Raw genomic sequence first — 21,816 nt, 5'->3', positions numbered from 1 at the left:
ATTGAGAAATTAGTTTCTCAAGGCCTCAAGGCTGGTAAGGTGCTGAACTAGGTATTCAGACCTTGGTCTTTCTTTTCATGGGGCACACTGCCTGTCTTAGAACTCAGTGTGGTCAGGATTACCTGCAGGAGTTTTAGTCATGAAAACACTTTTCAGATTCCTCTCTGTTCCCTTTGTTCCTATTGGGATCATCAGTTGGTCTTCGTGGCTTGTCTATGTCTGTTGCTTGCCTCTTTCTTTTTTCTCATGTTTCACTGTAAGAGGAGGAGCAGGTGTGTGTGAATTGTGTTTGCTCACAAGGGTCTGTATGTGTCCGAAGGAGGGAGGAAGGGGGTTGATGCCATAAAATTTCCTCTCCTGTGCCAATGATGGGGATCACTGAGGCTGCTTGCCTCAGTCAGGGCTGATAGTGGTTAAAACCTTCTTGGAATATAATGCTTCCATATAAAGTTCAAAAATTCTTGGCCTGGGAGACTATCAATTTTCCTTATTTCAAACTAGATTTAATGAATTGCCCAGTTACGCAGCAGTAATGCTGCCTTGAATTCTTAAAAAGTTCAGACTGGAGATTAACAGTGCAAGAAGTGGTAACAAGTTAAATGGACAGTTAAAAAGGCCCTTTATGAACTCTACAGATATATTCGTACTTTCTCTGTTTTTGCACTTTTATCTTTTACACACCCCACTCCACCCTGCCCTGATCATGTCTTCCTAAGCAGTCTTCTAGGATAAGATCTGAGAATGCTGGAGCAAACCCAGAAGAAGAGATATGTCACCAGTTGAAAATCTATAAGAGTAGTGTGGGTGTATGAGAATAGTGACAGACAGGCTAAAGAACAGAGGGAAAGGAAGCTTGGGGAAAGTGCACAGTGTGACTGAAAGGTCTTTCAAAGCTTGCTTGGGAGAAGGGGAACGAGGAAGTGCTTGCACAGAGTGGTATAACATGAATAGAGGAGATAGAAAGGCCCAGCTATATAAGCACTTTTTGCTTCCCATCTTCATCAGAGAATGACCCTGCAAACTAGAAAGTGGAGAATGGTCATTATTGAGGGTGCATTAGAGCCTGAATTATGAGTTAGATGGAAAAACGACACAGTCCTTCAGATGCCTAAATCTACATCCTGAGTAACGTGGGATTTTACCCATGATCTCAAGGTCGGATTATGCAACTTGTGAGGAAATTACCAGAAAAAAATGGAGATGGGTGAATGTCCTACATAAGGGGAACATTATTTTCTAGAAGCTAAAGACCTGAAGTAAGCTTGATGTCAGTTTCTGGCAAAGCTGTAGATGAATGATCAACCAGAGATCTTATATGTGATTAGGAAGGAATGTGGTGCTCACCAGGAATCAGCATGGATACCACTCATAAGCCTTGTCCGGACTCATTTCCTAAGTACTGCTTGCTTTTATTTATTTTTTGGAGGAGGGATACTAGATTATTAGATAATACAGATTCATAGTCTCACATTTCATGTGTGCTCATTTAGTTCAAATAATGCTGACAAACTATCATTTTGGGTAAGTCTTGATATCAGCAAAGTATTTGAGAAAATCTCTTATAACCTTATCGGAAGGAAGTTGAAAGCTACTTAGATGCTAGTATTATGCTGATTCCCATGTTTTGAAAACGAAGCTGAAATGTTTGTTGGTTAATGAATGCGATGGTGTCCTCAGGGGGAATGCTCAGGTAGGCACTGTAATTGGCCTTATTTTTCATCTGGAAAAAATCCCAAAACCTAACCCAAAAAAACCCAACAGAAAAAGGATAGCTCACTGTCAGATTTGCAGATAAGAGAAAGCTGGGAGGCACAGCTGATAAGAAAGTGGAGAGACTAAAAATTCAAATCATTCTGTTGGCTTTTTATTGTTGTAGTATTAAGTAGTATCGTTAACATAACAAGGCAAAATTTAGTATTTATAAATATCAAGTTCTGAATTTATTACAGAAGTCAATTAAACAGTATGGGATAGGGAAAATGTACTTTTGAGGTAGTTGTGGGAATTTTGGAGTTTTAGCTAACCATAATATTATGAATAATATATATCTAAACAAATTTAAAGAAATGAAGGAAACAAAACCCAGCTCTTAATAAGAAAAATAAAACTGAAAAAAAAATTTAGATGGCATTTTCTGAATGTAATATCCATACGTGAAATACCAGTTAGGTTCCATCTTCGTCATTCATTGCAACATTTTAAGGATAAGAGTACTTGGTTCTCGGTGGCATATTTTAAGTACATTAAAAAGTTGATGTAATTTTCACAGCATGTTGATCACAGTGTTGAGTGCAGTATCTGGGTATCATGTACTAGAGACATCATGGAAAGAATTGGGAGTGTTTAATCACTAAAAGACTAAGAGAAGACATAGTGGCTGCCTTCCAATCTGAAGGTTGTTTTTGAATAAGATAGTTAATTTATTTCCATTCCTAGGGAGGGATGAGAAGCAAATAATTGAGGAAAGTACAAGGAAACAAATTCAGCTCAATGAAAGGGAAAATAGCAAATCAGACCAACCAATGATGGATGGGGGACCTTGGAAAGAAATGACCATCACTTTACTCTAGTTTTGGAGCTAAGTTGGACCTAATTATTTGTATTCTTCAAGGTCCAGTTCCAATGTTACTACCTGTCTGAAGTCTCATTCTTTCTGCAAAATGTTCCCTTTCTCATTTCCCCCAGTACCACACACAGTAACTGGATAACAGTGGGTGCTTAGTAAATGTTGGATGAAAGAATGGAGCTGGGTAGTGGACCATACTGAGTTCTTAGATAACAAGGCATCCAACCACAGAACTAAGAAAAATCTATTGTATTCCCTCCACTGTGCTATTTATTTACTCCTGCTTTGAGTAGCCAACTTAAGGAGAGAATTGTTCTAAATTATATGAGAATGAAAGATTTTTAAGCTGATTATACCCAGAAAAGCATTTTTTACCTTTAATTTGAATTTTTAATCATAGATATTGCTCATGTTAAGCAAAATAACTTTGTTCACTGGAGAGTGTTTTGAAATTTTTAGAATGATCACCAAGATATCATCTCATGAGGATTTTAGGCAACAATGAAGAAAATAATTATTTTCAATTTTGGAAGTTTAAAAAAGAAAGAAATAAAATAAATGAAAATGATGCTATCAGAGTTTTGAAAAGTTGCCTTTTTCCCAGTAGCAATAGATCTTGAGATGTAGTAGGTTGAATGCCACTGAGTAATATCCCCCTTTGTTATTGTGTTTGATTTAGGCTGATTCGGAGGTCATTGAGAAGTGGATGGATGGTGTGAAAGACTTCTTAATGAAAGAGCAGGCTGTCCAAGGAGATGCCGAAGGGCTACAAAGACAGCTTGACCAGTGCTCTGTGAGTTCTGCTGATCTAGGGAACCTGCTGTACTAAATAACATTTTCTTCTTATTATTATTTGCTGCTCTTATTAAAATTTTAAGAATATGACATGACAATAAACCTAGATAAAATATCTTTCATCATAAACCTTTTTTTGACTTTATAGCTAGTCAACAAATGACTGATTTTTCATATTTCTATTTTTGGCCATGGTTATAGAATTTTAAAAAATTTTTATTTCATATTGGAGCATAGTTAATTAACAATGTTGTGTTAGTTTCAGGTGTACAGCAAAGCGATTCAGTTATACATATACATGTATCTATTCTTTTTTGGATTAAATTTTGGGTGGGGAACATAAGAGCAATTTTAGTTCATTAGTAGCTGCTGTTTTATGTACGGTGACAATCTTAGTGTCATAATTACCAATTGTATATCACTCTTATTGTGCCACATGGTGAGACTTTAAGAAAAACATACTTTACAAATGAAGTTTGCCAGTAATACTTCTTGCATTTTATATTTGATGAAATCATTAAGCTTCTCTAAATTAATTAAAAGTACTATTCCCTGCTGAGAGTCAAGTATTTCCAATCTAATTTGGCAGATGGCTATGTGAAACATCCAGGTGAAATGAATTTCTTAAGACAATATTTCTTAAGTAGTTAAAAGTCCTAACTCCCAAGCAGTCTGTTCTTAAAATATTTGCAGGGATACAGGCAGACAAACTGTAATAATGGCATCTACTTATATAGGCATGAACGCAACAAGGGCTTATGTTATGTTTTCAGGCATTTGTTAATGAAATAGAAACAATTGAATCATCTCTGAAAGACATGAAAGAAATAGAAGCTAACCTTCGAAGCTCTCCAGTTGCTGGAATCAAAACCTGGATGCAAACAAAACTAGCTGACTACCAAACACAACTGGAGAAATGTAGCAAAGAGGTGAGTTTTTAAACTTCACTGCCTGTGGTTTTCAAGAGGTAGATAGTGGCTTCTTTTGACAGAGTAAACTGATGTTATAGCCCATCCAGTTTGAAAAACTGTGGTCTAGAATAACTATAACATGGATGGCAGGTTGGGGCCAGAATTGGGTCATGTTTTTTTAATGAAGGGAGGGTGCTGTTGTACCTTTGGCCCCTGGGTGGGAATGAGCTTGACATATTCAATAAAGAACAAGAAAGTTGTTGTAGCTGGAATAGAATGAAGGAAGGAGTTAGCAGGTTGGAGAATGGGAAGATTTGAGGTCAGAAGGTAGGTAGAGATGGACTGTATATGGCCTTTGAAGCATAGATTTTGACTTTTATTTCAAGTATGATTTTACATAGAAGGCAGAGTGTTTTGAGCAAGGAATTAATACATGAAAGATCTTTTAAGATCACTCTGGCTTCCATGTGGATAATTTGCTCTGGGAAAGCAAGAATAAAAATGGGGAGAATACTTAAAGGTTATTGCAGTCTTGGAGAGAGAGGGTGGCCCCTTGGACTAGGGAGATAGTGGTGGAAGTCATGAGAAATGTTGGGTTACACTATATTTTGAAAATGGAGCTGGGAGTCTAGTAATGGATTAGATATGTGATACGAGGAAAAGTGAATAGTTAATGACAGCTCAGGATTTTTGCAAAGCTTCCACTTTGTGTGAATTGTGGTGCTATTTACTGAAATGGTGAAGACTCAAGGAGAAGCTTTTGTGGCAGCAGGTGAAGTGATGCTTTCCATACTGGAAGGATTAAATTCAAGATTACGAGACATGCAAATGGGTCTCTAGCACTTACCACTAGCCAAAGATGCTAAGGAGGAAAGGTCAGCCAGAGGGGAAATGCCAGGAGAGCGTGAGGCCCCAGTGGCCAAGTGGAGAAAGCTCTTCACAGTGCTCAATGCTGAGGACTGCTGAGACTAATCAGAACTGGAAAGCAAGCTTTAGACTTGACAAGATGATCGCTTTTATGGACTTTGAGAAAAGTGGTTCCAGTGGAGTGGTGGGAAAGAAAATCGCATTGGAGAACGTTGAGGAGAGGAAAGCAAATGAAGTACTGGGGCAAGTGTAACCAACTTTGAGAATTTCTCTATTCAAGGGAGCCGAGAAATGAGGTCGGTGCTGGAAGGGACGTGGGGATCCAAAGAGCTATTTTTGTAATTTTTAAAAATAAGGGGTATTACTGGAAGTTTGCATGCCGAAAAGGACTTCATTTAGAAAGAGAAAATGATGCAGAAGAGATTGAGAGAAGTGAATTGCTGAAGGAAAGTCTGTGATTAGGCAAGAGGGGATGAGGTCCCCCCTCTAAGTGAAAGAATTGCTATTAGGTAGTCCCTCTGTGGTAATGAAGGGAAGGCAACTATGTGTACAGTAGGAATATGACGTAGTTCTCTTCTGATTGCTTCTGTTTTGTTAGCGGAGTAATAGGGAGGATGCATACAGCTGAAGTGAGTGAGAAAGGGGTAAAAAACAAGAGGAGAAAATGTGAAATGCAGGAATACCCCACAGACAGTTGTGTAGATAGTACATATCTCTTAATACAATGTTTTTTGTTTAATGTTTATACAGGAAAATTTTATATTTGCATCCCCGAGTATTTTATTTTGTTTCCCCCCAAATTCCTTATTTTGAACAAGTTCAAATTTAAAGAAAAGTTGAAATAATGGTCGAGAGAACGGCCATAAGCCATTCCTAAATTTGCCAGTTGTTAATGTTTTACCACATTTGCCTTTTCTCTCTCTCCTCCCTGTCTCTTTACATACGTACATACACACACAGGCACACACACGCATACCTTTTTTTTTTGTTACATATGTAGTTTTGATAGGAAGTCGAAAATATTATGACATTTCACTCCTAAATACTTCAGCATGCTTCTTCCATGAAGGAGGACAATCTTCTACGAAACTGCAGTATCACTGTCACACTTAAGAAAATACTTTCATAGTATCATCTTATATTCTAGCCAAATTCAGACTCCTTTAAATGTGCTATAATTTGATGACATGTGCTTGAAGGAGCTGGGGTTTTTTAATTAATTAATTAATTTATTTATGTATGGCTGTGTTGGGTCTTCGTTTCTGTGCGAGGGCTTCCTCTAGTTGTGGCAAGCGGGGACCACTCTTCATCGCGGTACGCGGGCCTCTCACCATCGTGGCCTCTCTTGTTGCGGAGCACAGGCTCCAGACGCGCAGGCTCAGTAGCTGTGGCTCACGGGCCTAGTTGCTCCGCGGCATGTGGGATCCCCCCAGACCAGGGCCTGAACCCGTGTCCCCTGCATTAGCAGGCAGACTCCCAACCACTGCGCCAACAGGGAAGCCCGGAGCTGGGGTTTTTTTAGGAAGTAAATAAGGAAACTGGTTTGGAAGTGACAGTGAGGAATAAGAAGGACAATAGCTAGATGGATAGCTAGATGGTTGCATAGGTACATATAGATATTTAGATCTGTGTATCTATTTATCTACATATATACATACATACACACATGACAATATAGAATTAATTGTGGATTATTATTGTTTCAAAGTATGGGAATAAATACATGGGAAATTTTAAAGTGTCTCCAGCAAGGAAGCAGCCACTTGCTATGTAATTATCTAAAGCCGTTCTAGACTATGGTATATCACTGAGTAGTAAAAGGTTGAAGAAATTTTGGACAAACATCGTGTTGCCAAATTTTTACTTTTCTAAGAAAGGATAGACATATAAAATCAACAAATAAAAACAGTCTATTATATGCATGATATCGTGAAAGGAAAAACATCTTAATGCCAAAATGTAGAAAGTATATCATCTCAGATAATTAATGATAATTTTAAGCTTTTCTTTTTTTGAAAAGTTTGCTACAGTGTCTTTATTTTTCTCACTTCTCTGTGGATCCATGAATATTCTATAACTGACTAGTGTTTGGAAACTACTAGTAAAAAGAATATGGGGGAAGTGGGGCCCTGAAATCTGTATTTTTAAAAAAAGTTCACTAGGTTAAAGTGTTGATCAACAAGACTTGGGAAGCAGGGCTGTGTATATTGCTGGCAGTAGACTCTCTGAGGACCATGTGGGGCAGTGAAATCCAAGCTCCTACTTAGTGCCTATTTTTATGACTGTGATCCTGTTTGGAGAGTGGAACAGGAGGGCCACTAAGTATTCCCCCTTACTCTTGAGAGAGCCAGCCTATTCCTGAACTGCCCTTTTGTCACTATCAGTTTCATGGCCAAGCAAGCCCTGGCAGGGTGACCGCTACTGCGAGATTTCATTTGAGCGGGAGGTTGAATAGTGAAGTGAGCCCTGGATGATCTGTGTGGTATGATATCTTCTCCCACAGAAGTCAGTGTGGTTAGAGGGATCTTTCTGAAAGATATTTTTAGGCTTCTTAAGATAGTTAAAAAAGCTATTGAACCTGATTCAGACAAATACCTATTTTCTAATGTAACTTTTTTTGTATCTGTGTGGAATATACAAGTACCGTAGATTATCAAAACCAAAATTTTGTAAAGCACTGTTGTATCAACATCTTTGATAGCAATCTACTCTTCTCTGCTTTTAAAAAGTGCAGTCTTAATGGGGAATCCTGTGACAAAGGAAAAAATGGACATTTTGGTTGCTTCAGGTTTTTTTTTCCCATAAATAAGGTTAGAGTAGATTTCCTTGAAATACATGCTTTTATGGATGTAGGTAAGAGTCCTTCAGTTGAGTATTACTCTGTCAACAGTTATGCATTTTCAGAATTATAATAGGTATTTCCAGATTAATGTCCAAAATGTGATACCGAATCCCAGTTATAATTATTGTTTTCATTATTGCTTATATTCCACAGCATCAGCACAGAATGTATAAAGGGTTTCATCTGAATTTTAAACCTTAAGACTCTTTGTGGAAAGTTATTACTGTGTCTTTTGATATTAGAAACTAGAAGTTGACATTTAATGTATCAGGATTTGTTTATTCGAGTGAATGGCTTTTCCTTCCTAGATTACTATTCAAAAAAATAGGTTGTCTGAAAGTCAGGAAAAAGTGGTGAACCTGAAAAAAGACTTGGCAGAGATGCAGGAATGGATGACCCAAGCAGAAGAAGACTACCTGGAGAGGGATTTTGAATACAAGTCACCAGAAGAGCTTGAGAATGCTGTGGAGGAAATGAAGGTGAGGCTGGGACAGTCAGGGTCAAGAGGCTTTATATCTCCCCTCCTCCCTTTAAAATCAATCAGTCAATCATCTACCTAGCTGTAAGGCCTGATAATGTACATATAATCTTTCACAGTAAGATTTCAAATTACAAAAAAAAACAAAAAAAAAGGAGGGTCAGCTGCTATGATTTTTGTAGGGATAGGAAGCTGAGAGTCCGCATGTTAACTTGGCCCATGAGTTGAGTCTTGAGGGCCCCTGAGAAAATGTCTTACATTAGAACATTGGTGAGCCACAGTGAATGACTCAAAAATTTTGTGGCATCAATTATATTCACAATATTGTGCAACCATCACCGCTATCTATTTCCAGAAATTTTCAGGAAGAGTTATTTTTTGTAAAGAATAAGAGAGACTTCCCAATTAGGTTGGGGTTTATCTTTATTTCACCAGCTGTATTCTTCCAGCTAATACATGGGGCACACATGAATACCAAAATTTTGTTGGAGCAGGTAAGAGGAGCATTAGGAATGTCGTCAAGGGATTTAATATCAGTTGGGTCCACAGGATGTATTTCCTGTAAACTTATATTTCTGTGTCAGTAGTCTTGCACACTCTATTTTTTTATATAATAAAAGAACTGGACATCATTCCCACTTTTCCAACACTGCTTCAAGTGTCCTTCAGTGTCGAAGCCAAAGGAGATAGTGTCTTAAAAGCTACTTTTAAAAAAATAAGAGTTGCAACTTGCCTACAAGTATAACAAAAGCAAAAATCTGTGCAGATTTTTTTTTAAAAGGATTGTTTTTCACCAATGCATTATTGTATATGAGTCAAAGTAAATAAAAAGGACTTTTATTTTAGTATTTTCACAGAAATACGTTTTTTTAGTGTAGCTTTCCTTGAAACTTTAAAAATATTCAGTATATAAGGTATTTTAAAGGTAGCCTACCATGTTAAGAACCATCTTATTTGCACTATTGACACTGTAGTTCTGTAAGGTTTTTTTGTTGTTGTTTGTTTGTTCTTGTTTTTTTTTTTAAGGTCACTAGGAATGAGAATTAAAAAAAAATGAGATTAAAACTCTTGATTGGGCAACATTTTATTTTTATTCTGCCAAACAACCATTAGGATTTTAAAAACACCACTACACTTAATTATTTTATCCCAACCTAAAGAAATGAAAAACCATTAAGTAGTAAAGAAAGCTACAAGAGAAAGTGAAAGGCTGTTTTAGGTTGATTTTCCCGAGTATGAGACTTCATCAGGCACGGAAGGAGAGTCAGGCAGGAAGCTACTTTTAGATCAGATCTTCCCAGTATAACTTTGTCATCTTTGAAATGCTGTTAATTATCAGAAGGATAGATATACTTATGTTACAGGAGAAAAAAATATGTTTATATTATTTTTAAAGAATACTTCTACCATGGTGCACTTCCATTTTTGCTCGACTTCCAGTGGTCAATTAAAATTAATTCACTTAATTCTTATTATGGACCCAGACTTTGAAAATACTTCCTGTCAGTAAACATAATTTGGGATAACTTAGGTGTTAACAGTGCTGTTATTAAATGAAAATGTCTGCATGGGGACTGTGTACATTGGGGTATATAATGAGTGAAATTTTGTAGTTAGCATTCTTATTTCACAAGCACTCTCTGTAGGGATTACCTAATAATGTTCTGATTAGGTAGTTAGAACCATCTGGATGTTTTAATTTTGGCTTAGTTATTTTTTGAAAAAGAAAGAAATTGGTTCCTGAGACAGGGAGCCGGTTTTCAAGTTCATTCTGTCTTGGAACAGAGGGCGAAAGAGGATGTGCTACAGAAGGAGGTGAGAGTGAAGATTCTCAAGGACAACATCAAGTTATTAGCTGCAAAAGTGCCCTCTGGTGGCCAGGAATTGACATCTGCGCTGAATGTTGTGCTGGAGAATTACCAACTTCTCTGTAATAGAATTCGCGGAAAGTGCCACACGCTGGAGGTATGGTGTTTTTTCACTGATGCATTTCTGAGATTCACACTCTGTAATGTACTGGCTGCTTCCATATCTTGGGAAAAAAACTCCATTTTTCTTTTCAAATACTAGATCATAAAAGAAAAGTAGTTCTTTCATGATTGAGATAATAATAACAGTAGTAGTAATTATTAGATAATAATTTAGGTAATAGGTTGATAAAAATGAAACAGAGAAAAGAAAACTGGAGATCAAGATCTGCCTTCAGTTAGTGGAAGTTTCTTGGAAAAGTAGTTTCTTAGCTTTAGACATTTATTACACGTGAAATCAAGGTTTTCAAGGTTTTCATATTACAGATGATCTGTAGAGTCTGTTCCAGTCCTAAAATTCTAAGACATATACTGTGAGTACCTCCTTTTTTTTTTTTTTTTTTTTTGCCTGGTTAGTACACAGAGATGAATTGAGGTTTCTGTTTTAGAGCGGTGTCTAAAATTATAGGTTTTATTTAGAGTGAAAGACTAACTTGAATGTGCTGGTATTTTGCTGGAGCATTTCCCCTACCCTGGCCATAGGATTTAAGATGTAGATGATTCTATGAGTTGTTTTTTTTTAATAAAATTAAGTTGTTGATTGTTTGTTCTTATATTAGTGTGACATTTGTTACATCTTATTGAAAAGACTTAAGAAGCCCTTTAGTTTATAGCAATTTAAATTCAGTTCAACCTAAAACAAATGATTGCATTGTGATGAATCCTAAAATGGTAATCACAACTGCAGTATTTAAACTAAATTCACTCCTTACTCACTTGTTCTGAATCTATATAAAGTAAGTGTAATGTGGATTAGTTAATATGAAAACTACAACTCAACAAAGCCTCATTCTTTAATATTAAGATATTGCCTAACTTAAAACACCTGAGGTTACTCATTTGGGAATTTAACATTCTGTGAACATAATATGTAACATTATGTATGGCTAATCTTAAGTCCCAGTAGATGATCCTGGAATTGAATTCTACTACAGTCTTGTCCATGTTTTCTTCTCTGCCCTAATCACCCATGATTTTGCTTTTTTTTTGGTTTGTTTATTTTCCTGTCTATTATTAGCCAAAGTAACTACTCAAAATATGTTTAAATAATGGAGTCCCCAGGTTATCCCAAGCTAACAAGAGACCACCATGAATTCTGTGTCATTTCTTTGCACTGTCTTTATGACCCAGAGGTGACAGTTTGAGAATGAGGAATGAAATATTTCAAGGTTTTAGTATTGCTTGCAGAATTACTTTTAGAATTATTTTGGAATTAGTTTGAGAGAAGAAAAGGAAAAGTGTAAGAAAACAAAGTAGATAAAAGAGAAAAGATGACACCTTGATGCCTTTGAAAGGGGAAGTGATAAGAAGAAAAAAGATTTCACAGTGGAAGCATTCTTAAAATTATGTGAGGGATTACCAAGAGATCTTGGGTAGAAACAGCCCAAGTTTCTAAATTAGAGTAAGGATGCCTTTCTTCCAAAGAGTCCAACTTTATTACCTTGATTATTTCTAGATTCCTTTAAAATGTTTTAAATCATGAAACATTTGAAACTTATAGAAGAGTACAGATGATATTACTAACACCCATATACATATCCCTCAGCTATAACTACTGTTACATTTTGCCATATTTTTCCAGATCTTCTTTTTTCAAATAAAATTAATTGGCATTACAGAACCCGTTCCCTTTTTCCCCATCTCATACCATCTCTTGATCCCTCTCTTAAAGTAATCATTGTCTAGAAGGTGATGTATAATCTTCCCAAACATGTTTTTATATTTTTAATACATACACTTATGTTTCAGTTATTAATTGCTGTGTAACAAACCTTGCCAAAATGTAATGGCTTACAAAAACAACCATTTATTATTTTCCATGATTCTGTGGGTTGATTTGGCTCAGCTGCATGACCCTTCTGCTCCATGAGGTTTATGGATATTCCACTCAGGTCCACTCTCATCCACCAGGTCCCCTTCACGTGGCCTCTCAGGTTCATGGCTTCTCTGCAGCATGGCAGCTGGCTTTTAAGAGGGAGAAAGCAGAAGCTGCCAGTTCTCTTAAAGGCTAGGTCTGCACATTCACACAGCATCATCTCTGTAGCCTTCTTTTGCTCTAAGCAAGTCACAAGGCCAGCCCACATTCAGGGGAGGAGAAGACAACTTCACCACTTCATGGGAGTAGCTGTAATAAATTTGTGGCCATTGTTAATCCAGCATAGTTCACTCTCTGGTCATAGGTTAGTTACATTCCTTCCACATGCAGAATACTCTTACACTCTCCCAGGGACTCCTAAGGTCTTATCCAGTGCAGCATCAAGCTCAAAATCCAGTATCATGCGATCTACGTCAGGTGCAAACGCAAACGTGGCTCCTCGGAACAGTTTTCTTCAGGTGCAGGTGTGTGGGTGTGGCACCTCTCGATCTGGCGACCTGGGCACTAAAAAGATAAGTTACCTGAACCTCATATACCCAACACAGTGGTGAGATAGGTACAGGAAAACCTCAGTGGACACTCCCATTCAAAAAAGTTGGGGCAGTGGAAGGTAAAAAGAGCAGGCACTGGTATTAGTGACTCTGAAATCTAATGCTAGTAGTTCTGAAATCTAGCCAGGCACGTGTAGTCAGGGCTCCTACTCTGGGGCCAGGGACTGGTGCTTGATTAGGGGCCAGTGCTGCTTCTTGTGAGAGCTTCTCTGTAAGCCATCCCTTCCTTCCCATAAGAAGTAGGGCTCTGCTTGCAGCTGAGTAGATTTCTCAGCCTGCTTTCTGCCTATAGAAATTTGGGGGACCAGACACCTCTTTTCCCTTTTAGTCTTAGCCAGGGGTTGACAAATTACATCCTGTGGGTCAAATCTATTTTGTGGCCTGTTTCTGTATGGCCCAGGAGCTAAAAATTGTTTGTATATTTTTAATTTTTAAAGAGTTGTTAAAAACAAAGCAACACAAACACATAGAAAAAATAAAGAAGAATCTGTGACAGAGACCAGATGTGGCCTGTAAAACCTAAAATATTTACTATCTGGCCTTTTATAGAAAAAATTGCTGACCCCTGACCTGGTAAGTATTCCTCATATGAGGTTGAATGCTACTAGAATGTGTCCTCTCTGAGTCAGTGGATCTGAAAGAGGACCAACCCAGTAGGCTCCATGCTGAACTCTGTCTTCTAAATTTATCTGTCAGATAGGCTTCTCCCAAGGGGTTTGTTTCTCCCATAATTTTGCTCCTAGGAGTTGGAGGATGAATCGTACCCCAGCCCCCAACTCCCCACAGGAATGAGGAATAAGTGACTGCAACTAATGCAGCAATTATAGTAAAATTCCAATTTGGGTAAAAAGTCGCTCTGTTCATATATAGACATGTTCATATGAATTTAGAAAAAAGTTGGAAAGAGTCTACATCAAATGGTTACACCCATTAGCTCTGAGTTGGAATAGGGTGGACCCAGGGAACCAACTTCCTGTATAGCTGTTAAAAAGTGTTGCAAGTCTGAGTATTTTTTTTAACATTTCTATTTAAAAACAAAGTAATAATGTTTCCCTCCTGGTTTCTTCTACTAATTATATAGTTTTATTTTCGGCATTTAAACAGAGCCTTGGAATTTATCTTAGTGAAGCAGCCTCCTACCTCCCTCCAGTTGGTCTAACACAGTTAATCGAAGAATTCGATTTTATTTCACTTATTTGAAATACCAGCTTCATCAGTTTCTAAACGCCCATTTATACTTGTATCTAAATGAAATTATTCTTGATTAGACAGAATGTGCATCAGTAGAGATGCATTGTATCTCTAAATGACTTCTTATCTTGTCTAACTTTTCCCTGCCTATTTAGGAGGTATGGTCTTGTTGGATTGAACTGCTTCACTATTTGGATCTTGAGACCACCTGGCTCAGCACTTTGGAAGAACGGATGAAGAGCACAGAGGCCCTGCCTGAGAAGACAGACGCTGTCAGCGAAGCCCTGGAGGTGGGAGCCCGCGTTCTGGGTGGTTCTTTTTGTTGCAATGAGGCTGAATGAGTATTCAAACAAGGAACATAATGCCTTATGCCAGCAAATACTTTTGCTTCCTTGGTGGTTTTCAGCGTAACTTGTGTTTTCTTCCATTGCCTGAAGTATTTATAACATCATGTGTATTTAGATTATTGGTGACCCACTAAACTCAGCCTTATGAGGTGGTTAGTTGTTTGCTAATTAGTACATTTTAGACTTCATAAAGCGCTCTAGTGATTTTCCAGATTGTTTTTACCAGTCCCTGGATAAAACTCTGCCTTATGTTATTAGGACAATGCTCTCTTGTTTCTTCATAAAGTTATTTTTGCTCATTAGACACGGCAAGGACTGTGTTTACAGTGGCTTCTACTCTGTTGTCTTCAGATGTGAAAATTGGAGGATAGGCTGGAGAAGGCAGTGTTGGAGGCCTGGGATCCTGTCCCCAAGCCTGAACTTGAGTTCCTTGAGGCCAAGAAATGTGCCTGAATTTTTTTGTTGTTCCCCAGTTAGTTCCTCAGCACAGCCTGTGGCACATGATGACTTAATAACTGTTTCTTAAGTGGATTAAAGTGTGAAAAGAATAGATTTTCTTAAAAAAAAAAAAAAAAAAAGAAGAAGAGGAAGATGGTAGCTGTGCTTTTAAAACTGTAAGAATAGGATGTAGTAATTAAGTAGGTGACTGGATTAAAGGCCAGAAATAAGTCAAATGTGGTACCTAAATTCCAGGAGCCAGATGCTTTTCTGGAGAAAAGATGTCATTTCTCAAATAAAATAGCAGAGTGAGAGATTCAGAGTATTAAAAAATGTTTTGAAAGATTATTTTAAAAACACATACTTTCCTAACATGAGAGTTAATACATGTGCATTCTAGAAATATGGAAAATGGAGAAAAGTATAAAGTAAAGTGTAAGGTAACACTTTAAAACATTTTAGTGTACTTCTTCTGAATTATTATTTTTATGTATATATGCTGGGAGGTAGTACTTTATAGTAACTGGATCAAAGGCTTTGGAATCACCAAGTCTTTGGAGCCAAGTTAGAATCTTAGCTCTTCTTTTTCCTGTGTGTGTGTTGGCAAATTACTTAACTTCTCTGAGCTTCAGTTTTCCTATCTGTAATATGGGAATAATGTGTAGCCATATGATTAAATATATAAAGTGTGTATCTAAAACAGTGCCTTGAATTTTATATATGCTATAGAAACTTTTTAGTAATATAATCAACAACAGTTTGAAATTCTTTTATTTGTATAGTACTGTTTTTTGCTTTTAAACTTTGTATCATACCATGAACATTTTCCCATGTAATTAATAATCATTGAAATTATTTTTATGGAATTATCATATATCATCATTCATGCTGAGTTCTCAATTTTGTGTGTTTATTAATACCATGAGGGACATTTTTGTGAAATAATCTTTTTAAAAATAAATTTATTATATTTTATTTATTTATTTATTTATTTATTGGCTGCGTTGGGTCTTCGTTGCTGCGCGCAGGCTTTCTCTAGTTGCAGCGAGTGGAGCTACTCTTCGTTGCAGTGCGTGGGCTTCTCATTGTGGTGGCTTCTCTTGTTGTGGAGCATGGGCTCTAGGCACGCGGGCTTCAGTAGTTGTGGCACGAGGGCTCAGTAGTTGTGGCACATGGGCTTAGTTGCTCTGCGGCATGTGGGATCTTCCTGGACCAGGGCTCGAACCCGTGTCCCCTGCGTTGGCAGGCGGATTCTTAACCACTGCACCACCAGGGAAGTCCCTGAATTAATCATTTTTGATCTTGTTCCTTAAGTAGATTTCTAGAAAATGGAATTACTGGTTTTAAGTAAAGCGAACATTTTTAGAATCCTTGACTCACTTTGCCTTGGTAAATGCATTATTTTTTGCCCCTGTCCCTGTTCAGTCTCTAGAATCTGTTTTGCGACATCCAGCGGACAATCGCACCCAGATTCGGGAACTTGGCCAGACTCTGATCGATGGAGGGATCCTCGATGATATCATCAGTGAGAAACTGGAGGTGTTCAACAGTCGATATGAAGAGCTGAGTCACCTGGTAAGAACCGGGCCATGTGTGAGTGTCGATTAGATGTTTATGATATGGAGCTGACCTCAGGAACTTATACCAAGGGGAACAGTTGGTAACCAATGGGGGTGTTGAGGGCGTTGAAATACTAGGTGGGGAGGAGCAGACCTTACACTTATAATGCAGGCAGAACTCGATGATTTAAAAACTTATCTTTGAGATTGTTTCTACTTATGAACTATTTAATTTCCTTTAAGGAACATATTATAGGTGTATATAAGAATAATGACTCATATTATCCTAGTAAATATTAGAGCCATCAGAATTTGATATAAGCTGCTATTATAAAATGCCATAGTCTCTTAGATAGATACTCAGAGTGTATCACAACATGCATGTCCATATCAGTAAGTAGAGAAAGGAGATTGTTTTTATAGGAGAGTTGGGTGGATATTAGAAGCTTTCGAACACATATTAAAAAATAACTATTGATGTTTAGATCATGAATAGCATCAAACTTAACCCAGAAGTTCAATAAATAGTGGCTCAACACTATGCACATCTGTAGAACTTCTTTAAACTTTGCAAAAAGAGAGATTTCCATGTTCACTGTACTCATAGACGTTTCTGTTATATTTTATATTCTTGTTTATAGGTTTATTGCTGAGTCCTAAAAATACCCTAAATCTGTAATAAATGGCATATTTTTATTCTCCTTTATTTTAATATGGTATGTAGGAAATCTTTACATTTTTCCCTTTTTATTGAAGTATAATTGAAATATAACATTATATTATATGTTATATGTAACATATTTTGTTTTTGTGATTTTTTTAGATTCCACATATAAGCGAGGTCATACAGCATTTGTCCTTCTCTCTTATTTCACTTAAAATAGTGCCCTTAAGGGCATTTTTGTATTTTGTCATTTTATATAGAAAGAAGTAAAGATTAGTAATTTCCTGCAAGATGCGTAAGATACTAGAAGGACCTTTACACTGTTATCATTGCTAATTATTATTTTTTTATAATGCAGGCCAAAGTCTTAAAGTAGTGCTTTTATAGTATGTTCCTTATCTTGGTGGTTAGAACAAAAGGGTTTTCCTATATTCAGCTGTTTATATTTGTGCTGAGCGACTAATGGGTAAATTTTCCCCCCTGTAGGCAGAGAGCAAGCAGATTTCTTTGGAAAAGCAACTCCAGGTCCTGCGTGAAACTGACCACATGCTTCAGGTCTTGCAAGAGAGCTTAGGGGAGTTAGACAAGCAGCTCACAACGTACTTGACCGACAGGATAGATGCCTTCCAAGTTCCTCAGGAAGCCCAGGTATTGCCATGGATGTGAGGGTGTTCTAGTCGTAAAGAGAGCATATGTAATCATCTCCTCACCTGCGAGGGCACCAGCCCCTCCTGCCATCCCAACGGAGAGTCAGTGAGAAAGGCCAGCCTTACTCACAGGTCAGCATGTGGGTTTGGGGGTTCTCAGGGTTTTTATGTGAGATAATGGCAAATGATCACCATTTAAAAATTATAATTTTCTTAGCTATGAAACTGGGGAAATTCCCTCTTTATAAATGAGTGGCGAACATTTGAAGTGACAAATACAAAGGCCTTTGTGCACAGCACACAGCAGTCCTACGATACAGGTGGCCCATGTTGTTATTATACGCACACTTATTAAAACATGGATAGGGGTCAATATATTCTTATCTGTTGTATGACTCTATGAAACTCAAAAAAAACCAAACCAGACATTCTCTCCCTTTTCTAATCTCTTTGTAGAAAATCCAAGCGGAGATCTCAGCCCACGAGCTAACCCTAGAGGAGCTGAGAAGAAGCACACGTTCTCAGCCTCCGACCTCCCCAGAAGGCCGGACTGCCAGAGGAGGAAGTCAGATGGATGTGCTGCAGGTGAAGGGGAAGGGCAGCTTCCTTTTCCTTTTCAGCCTGTTGGGCATAAAAAGAAAGTGAGAAAGAGCTGACGACTTGGATGCCTTTGGTCTTCTCTGTGATGTAAAGAGTGGGATGGGAGTGATGTGTTGAAGGTGCACCGGAAACTATTGGATCTGTGTTTTCTAGTTGAGTTGAGAAGAGAGAGCAATCTAGATTTAGATGTTTGCCTTGTATAGGTTTTTCCCTTGACGCAGAGCCTCCATCTGTACTGGTATGGCTGGTACACTGGGCAGGCTGAGTGCATGGGGTGCAGTACCACTTAGCCCCTCAGTGGGGGATGCAGACTGACCTTCACCCTGACCTTGTGACGGAGGGCATTGTGAGTTCTAGGTTCTTGAATTGTGTTTTACAAACAGGTAAGAAAATTGATGCAGTTTTAATTCCAGCAAGGCTAGCTTAGCCTTTCATTATATCTCAGACTGAGACACTGAGTGTCAAGTAATTCATGACACTGGGCTGTGCGGTCCCCCAAGGTGATCGGGCAACCTCACTAAGTTCCTTTAAAGAATGTTTTTATTGTTGCTTTATTTTACAGCCTTCTAGCAGTATGTGTTATGCTAATATTGTCTGCTGAGAAAGATTATCATTCTGATGTGAATTGCTTATTATTTTCATTTCTGCAAACAGAGGAAACTTCGAGAGGTGTCCACAAAGTTCCAGCTTTTCCAGAAGCCTGCTAACTTTGAACAGCGCATGCTTGACTGCAAGCGTGTGTTGGATGGTGTGAAAGCAGAACTTCATGTTCTGGATGTGAAGGATGTGGACCCTGATGTCATACAGACCCACTTGGACAAGTGTATGGTGAGGCCACTGGGTGGTTAATGTGTCCAGTGGGTTTTCCCGTCGGTGATGTGGCTTCATCCAGCGCTTATGTACATGGTTTGTTCAATAATTGTCAGTCTAAAGTGTGCTAAGAATAGGAATAAATGACGAAAAACAGGTTAAAAAATTAGAAGTGTGGTCCTTTCCTCCCGGGAATTTAGAAGAGATAGGAGAGCGATAGCCTGCAGAGAGTAAAATCAATTAGTACAGTGTAATGAGATAAGGAAACTAGAATAAACATGTATATAACATGATTACAAAAAAAAGAAGAAAATACATCTTAATCACAGGATGAAGTTAGGGAGGGAGGGCTTTGGCAGAATGTGACTAATAAGCTAAATTTTAAAGGATAGATTTGAGGTAGCTAGAAGAACCATACTTAGAATGAATGTCAGGAATATTGCAATGTAGGACAAATGTGTTCGCAAGGAAAGTAAAATTTCAAATTTTAATTTATAAAGTTTAAACCTAAAGTGTGAAAGAAGAAATTATACTTAGAATGGATGTCAGGAATATTATAGCATAAAAAATCATTCTCTAGGAAAATAAAATTTTAAATCAAAGTTTAAACCTAAGATGTAAAAGAAGAAATTATTTAAAAGGCCTTATTACTGTTTTAGTCTTGAACTTTAAAATTCAATTGCATAGATATTTAAAAATAATGTGGCCAAGCATGCACAGTCATAGAACTAGTGTTCTGCTTGGGAAGAATCATGAAAAAACTGAAGATGACACAAGTTAAGCTAAGAAAAGTCTGGGAAGAGTTCTTTGTGCTTTTCATAATTGCAGTCTCCACATGTCTGTTGCATACTGAAGGTTGTTTGATTACTTGAAAGCTTGAATGGGTGGAAGAATGAAAAAATAGGATGAATTTTTATATATAATATGTGCGCATGTGCACGTATGAATGTAAATATTTATTTACTGAGATATAGAGATCAACAGAGCAAGCACTGTCCTTGACTTCGTGTAACTTAGTCCGGTGGTCTGTTATTATGTGACAGTGCCACATGAGGTGTTTCAGGTCAAGATTATGATGCATGGAGATAAGAGAACTTGCCCAGAATACAGCTTTTTAGTTTTAAAGTAACAAGGATGAGGGCAGCTCTGAATTTGACCTACATAACTTCGACTTCCTATGGTCATATACATCTTGATGTATTTAGTTTTTATATGTCTTTTCATTGTATAATTAATATGTACTCATTGTGGTAGACTTGGTACTTCAGAGAATTGTAAGAAAAAAAATGAATCTTAAAACTTCCAAATTCCAACAGCCAGAAATAGCCAGTGTTGGCTTTTTTCTTGTAATAGCATTTAGGATTTTTAAAAATGTAATTTAAAAAATGTTAGACATTCAGTTTTTAGTCCTAATATTTTCCCATTTTATGTAGGAAATATGTTCATTCAAGTACTTTCATAAACCTTTAAGATAACATGTTTGAGTTTTTTTCTTTTTTAATAAAACAAGTATAACCTCTATGAGTGTGTTTTCTTATCTGATTTAAAAGAGTCATTACAGCCTTGATTTCATTTTACTCATCCTTTGAACCAGATCTGGGAAAGATAAAGCCCTTTGATCTCCATAGTTAGTTCTTAGCTGTCAATCTTTGTAAGCCATGTTCTGAAATGGTTCCAGCAGGCATGTTATCACTAATAGGTAAAATTTGTCATCTTTATTTTTAAGAAACTCTATAAAATTTTGAGTGAAGTCAAGCTTGAAGTGGAGACTGTAATCAAAACAGGAAGGCACATTGTCCAGAAGCAGCAAACTGACAACCCCAAGGGGATGGATGAGCAGCTGACTTCTCTGAAGGTTCTCTACAATGACCTGGGTGCCCAGGTGAGCAGAGCAAGTGCATTGCCCGCCTCTGTCTCTCTCATTTATGTATTTTAACATTTCACTTCTGGGAGAAAGCATATTTGAATTTTATGGCATTAATAATATATGTTTTCATTTATGCCAATACTTTTTATTATATAGGCTACTGACTTTTCCTAAGTTATTCTAAGGAAACTCTACAAATAATAGTTTCTGTATAAACTCAAGTTATTGGTCCTTGGATTTCTAGATTGCATAATCTACTGAGAAATGTTAAAAACATTAGGACTCTAATAAATAGTGACAGGAAGTTCACATTAATCTGTCAGGATTTAAAATCCTTTCAAGAAACATCTATAATTCGGGCACTTTAGTGAATTCATGGGGAAGGTGTTAGGCCCTTTACTGTGAGTGACCAGCTGGATCCAATAGGCTTAATGTCTTCTCTTATTGAGACTCTCTGCCCTGAAACCAGAGAAGCAAAAACACAATAAAACAAAAAAAGAAACAAATAAAAAATGTGTTGAAGTGAAACCTTCTCATCAATATTGAAAAGCTGTGTTAGGTAATACATTAGACCCTTCTTTGGTTATTAAATATTAACGAAGTTTCTACACAAGCCCAGCAAATACTAGCTGAAATTTTGTGATCACTTTCAGATTAGTAAGAAAGAACAGTCCTACATTTCCTGGGCAATTTGGACCGCACTTCTGCAAGATTAGATTACTGGTGTGATACATTGTGTATCATTTTGATACACTGCACATCTGGAACACATATGTTAGA

At 37.3% G+C, this 21,816-nt stretch overlaps 1 protein-coding gene across 10 annotated transcripts in view; it reads left to right on the top strand.

The window, feature by feature from the left end:
• The window catches only part of UTRN (utrophin), a 504,261-nt gene that overhangs the window by 168,525 nt on the left and 313,920 nt on the right, over positions 1 to 21,816 (top strand). For all 10 annotated transcript variants that reach the window (XM_036870974.1, XM_036870970.1, XM_036870976.1 and 7 more), the window contains 10 exons: positions 3,246 to 3,359; positions 4,135 to 4,290; positions 8,290 to 8,460; positions 10,245 to 10,424; positions 14,260 to 14,394; positions 16,315 to 16,464; positions 17,599 to 17,760; positions 18,216 to 18,344; positions 19,014 to 19,187; positions 20,896 to 21,051. In XM_036870974.1, coding sequence (XP_036726869.1) covers positions 3,246 to 3,359; positions 4,135 to 4,290; positions 8,290 to 8,460; positions 10,245 to 10,424; positions 14,260 to 14,394; positions 16,315 to 16,464; positions 17,599 to 17,760; positions 18,216 to 18,344; positions 19,014 to 19,187; positions 20,896 to 21,051 — 1,527 coding nt within the window. The remainder of the gene's footprint in view (positions 1 to 3,245; positions 3,360 to 4,134; positions 4,291 to 8,289; positions 8,461 to 10,244; positions 10,425 to 14,259; positions 14,395 to 16,314; positions 16,465 to 17,598; positions 17,761 to 18,215; positions 18,345 to 19,013; positions 19,188 to 20,895; positions 21,052 to 21,816) is intronic.

Source organism: Balaenoptera musculus, chromosome 12 (genome assembly GCF_009873245.2).
Source record: "Balaenoptera musculus isolate JJ_BM4_2016_0621 chromosome 12, mBalMus1.pri.v3, whole genome shotgun sequence".
Lineage (NCBI taxonomy): Eukaryota > Metazoa > Chordata > Mammalia > Artiodactyla > Balaenopteridae > Balaenoptera > Balaenoptera musculus.
The sequence above is the reverse complement of the archived record's forward strand: the minus strand, read 5'-3'. Positions and strand labels throughout refer to the sequence as shown.